Genomic DNA, 1,045 nt, shown 5'->3' with positions numbered 1-1,045 from the left:
TTCGAAGGCACACTCATATCGGCTTGATAGTAAGACTCGCGGCGATGCACGCCATTGCCATTGGATTTAACGCAGGGCGCACGCAAGTGTTCATAAACCCAATGGGCGACACGATTGCGACGATCGTAAGAGAGTATAAAATCCGAATAGACGCGTATGTCATCCAAGCCGGGAAAACCGTATTTCATGATCTGTGACATGCGTGAACTTGAGCCATCTAGTTGGTCCAAGCAGTATGGATTGAAAAGTTGCAACTGAGGGAAGGTATAGTACGTAGTATTAGTAAAATTATGAAGTGTGTAGTGCAGTGTCGTCCTGACAAACCGTGTCATATAATTTTTCGCGTATGTAGAAAGCGTATGGATCCTCTTGTATGAGCCTGTGGACTTTGTTCAAGAAATCATGGTGTTGATAGTAGGCGCCCAATATGAAAAAGCTGCTACCGGTAAGTACCAAAAGCGTTAAATCTACACTAACTAATGGCATTTGGGCACTTTTTATCTGCTATTACTTAAAAAATTTAAAAATTTTGTAAATTTAAAATTTTTAAACGAGTTTTTTAATTTTGACAAACCGTGGAAAAACGCCAATATGGATAATGTCATTGTAAAGTGTTGGACAACTGAATAATCCAGTGTGTTATATTAGTAATATTCATGAAAACTCGAAAAAGTATAAATGGGTAAATGTGTACTTTAACGCAGGCTGCTATAGAAACGCAGCCGGATTTTCGGTGTTAATATTAGGTCCAATCCCGTATTCCTCGGACTAAAAGTAGTAGAACTGTCAAAAAATAAAAATCGCTCAGAGCGAGAGAGTAAACTGAAAAGTACGGGTTCGCTTCTAGTAAAAAATGTTAATTTCTGACTATTATTTATTTATTTATTTATTACGGCTCAAAGCCTAATTCAAAATACAATTTACACTATCCTATCTTAAAGGTAAAGTTTTACAAAATTCATATAATTTTGCCTTAAAAACTAAGATTTCATTGCAGATTTTAATTTCCAATGGGAGCTCGTTGTAGCCTTTTAGGCCTTTGTAG

At 36.7% G+C, this 1,045-nt stretch overlaps 1 protein-coding gene across 1 annotated transcript in view; it reads right to left on the bottom strand.

Moving 5' to 3' along the window:
• LOC118742052 (endonuclease G, mitochondrial-like) overlaps nt 1–486 on the bottom strand; it is a 1,219-nt gene extending 733 nt beyond the window's left edge. Inside the window, exons 1-2 of the mRNA XM_036474020.1 lie at nt 325–486; nt 14–254 (exon numbers count right to left, since the gene is read on the bottom strand). Coding sequence (XP_036329913.1) covers nt 14–254; nt 325–486 — 403 coding nt within the window. The remainder of the gene's footprint in view (nt 1–13; nt 255–324) is intronic.
• Nucleotides 487–1,045: the final 559 nt, after the last annotated feature.

The sequence above is a fragment of the Rhagoletis pomonella genome, unplaced genomic scaffold (genome assembly GCF_013731165.1).
Source record: "Rhagoletis pomonella isolate Grant_MI unplaced genomic scaffold, Rhpom_1.0 Rhpom_scaffold_00006, whole genome shotgun sequence".
Taxonomy (NCBI): domain Eukaryota; kingdom Metazoa; phylum Arthropoda; class Insecta; order Diptera; family Tephritidae; genus Rhagoletis; species Rhagoletis pomonella.
The sequence above is the reverse complement of the archived record's forward strand: the minus strand, read 5'-3'. Positions and strand labels throughout refer to the sequence as shown.